The sequence below is a fragment of the Piliocolobus tephrosceles genome, unplaced genomic scaffold, assembly GCF_002776525.5.
Source record: "Piliocolobus tephrosceles isolate RC106 unplaced genomic scaffold, ASM277652v3 unscaffolded_13099, whole genome shotgun sequence".
NCBI classification, from domain to species: domain Eukaryota; kingdom Metazoa; phylum Chordata; class Mammalia; order Primates; family Cercopithecidae; genus Piliocolobus; species Piliocolobus tephrosceles.
This window is the reverse complement of record NW_022294420.1, coordinates 367-2,220: the sequence shown is the minus strand read 5'-3', so window position 1 is coordinate 2,220 and position 1,854 is coordinate 367. Positions and strand designations below refer to the sequence as shown.

General features: G+C 59.0%; 1 protein-coding gene across 1 annotated transcript; it reads right to left on the bottom strand.

Annotated features, from left to right (window-relative positions):
- Positions 1 to 549: 549 nt before the first annotated feature.
- Positions 550 to 1,608, bottom strand: LOC111534557 (MAGUK p55 subfamily member 2; the record flags this gene model as incomplete). Its single annotated transcript, XM_023201136.2, has 3 exons — positions 550 to 777; positions 1,155 to 1,304; positions 1,456 to 1,608. Coding segments are annotated over 3 exons (531 nt in total), but the record flags the coding sequence as incomplete, so codon positions are not given.
- Between the last annotated feature and the right edge of the window lie 246 nt (positions 1,609 to 1,854).

Sequence of the window (1,854 nt, the reverse complement as noted above, 5' to 3'; positions counted from 1 at the left end):
TCCCTTCACATCTAGTACTACAGGATTCAGATCTTAGGACCAAGGATGTGGGACCACCAAGTAGGGGACAGGACCCTGGCACCTAATCCTGGATCCCTCCCTCCACTCACCCTCTACCCTTGGAGAAGGGCTCTGGCAGAGGGCGAGAGAGCCAATAGGAGAGGTAGACAGAGCAGCCAGACCCCCAGAATCCACCAACTAGGAGACAGTTGTCCAGGACATATGACAACGCCACCCACCCTGCGCATGCGCACAAACACGTGAAGAACACTGACCAGGATGCAGGCACTCTCTCATACACTCTGGTACCCCAGGCTGTGGCTGCATGCATAATGCCGGCCAATGCGGGAGCACGTGCAGGTGCAGCAGTGGCAGAGGCCTGTCAGCTGTTGCAGTCAGCTGCCCCTGGGCTGCAGGTCCCACCCTCATCTCCCCTGGAGGAAACCAGTAGGAGAGGAGGGCCTCAGTGAGACTTGCAACCCTGACAGCCAGGAGGCTCAGCCATCCCTTGGGCCTTCTGCTGAGTGAGGGGCTGGTGGAGGGGCCCACCTGGCGGGGCAGATGGGGCTCCTGGTAGCTGGGCAGGATCTTGAGGATGACACTGCCACTGGCATTGCGCAGGAGCTCCTGCAGTGCACGGGGATCACTGCCCACCAGCTGCCCGTTCACCTCCTTGATGATGTCACCCACATGCAGCAGGCCTTGCTGAGCCACCACGCCCCCATGCAGAATGCGAGCGATCACCAGCTTGCCGCCCTCCACGCGGAACGTTACACCCTGGAGGTCAGAGGGACAGTGTAAGATGAGGCCGCGATTGCTCCAAGTCAGAATCTTCAAATACTCTCCTAATAGCACCTCCATTCCTGTCCCCACACACCCACCCCCGCACTCACAAATTCCTCCTCCATCCTTCTGCCTAAATTCTTCACTTAGAGCAGGTACTAATGGCGGGGGGGAAGTGGGCAGACTGGAGAGGTGCGGACACAGGTGAGTGTGCAGTGTCTATGATCTCCTGGGTCTGCATGGGCCCTTCTCTGCACAAAGCTGGCCCCATCTTCATCTTCAGACCACGCTTGGCCTTTTTTGTCCCCTCATTGGTTATTCTCAATCCCCCACCCTCACCAGCCCCGCCTCTGGCCCTGTCCAGTCCTCACCAGATGTTCTCCGGCTGTCTTTCGGATGCCCACCATGCACACGGCGTCGGGAGGTACAGGCTGGTTGCTGAATGTAGGGTCCAGGCCAGGGCTGGGGGGTGGTGTCTCATAAGTCTTTGAGGCCACAGAGTCATGCATCTCCAGGAGGGACTAGGGGGTGGTGGGAAAAAAAAGGGACAATGGGGCAGTGCCCTGGCTCTCTTCCCATCCCAGCTCCAACTTCCTGCCAGCCCTTCCAACAGCAGCATGCCCCGGTCCACCCACCTCCTGCTCCCTCACCCCAGCCCCAGCAGCCAGGAACCTGGAAGTGGGGCTCCTGGAGGATGTGGGCCAGCTCGGCAGCAGTACTGCTCTGCTCAGCCAGCTGTGCCAGGTCCCGCAGGATCTCCTGCACCAGCTCCAGGTTGTTGTCTCTCATGGCCTCCAGTTTCCTCTCCTTCAGCCTCTCATGGGCCTGGGGGTGGAAGCAGAACAGGTGCAGCTAGGAGCTTCCCCAGGAGCCCTGAGACACCAAGCAGGGTCCTCCTCAGCCCCCAGGCATTTTCCCCACCCCACCCCCAGCCCCCAGCTTCAGCTCCTCACTCACTGACACACAATAATACCCACACGTGCACATTCTTTCCTTGCTGTCTCCTTTCTTCCCCAAAATGACTAGGACCTACTTTAGGGAAGGAAGAAACCAAAGGACAAACTTTCCTTT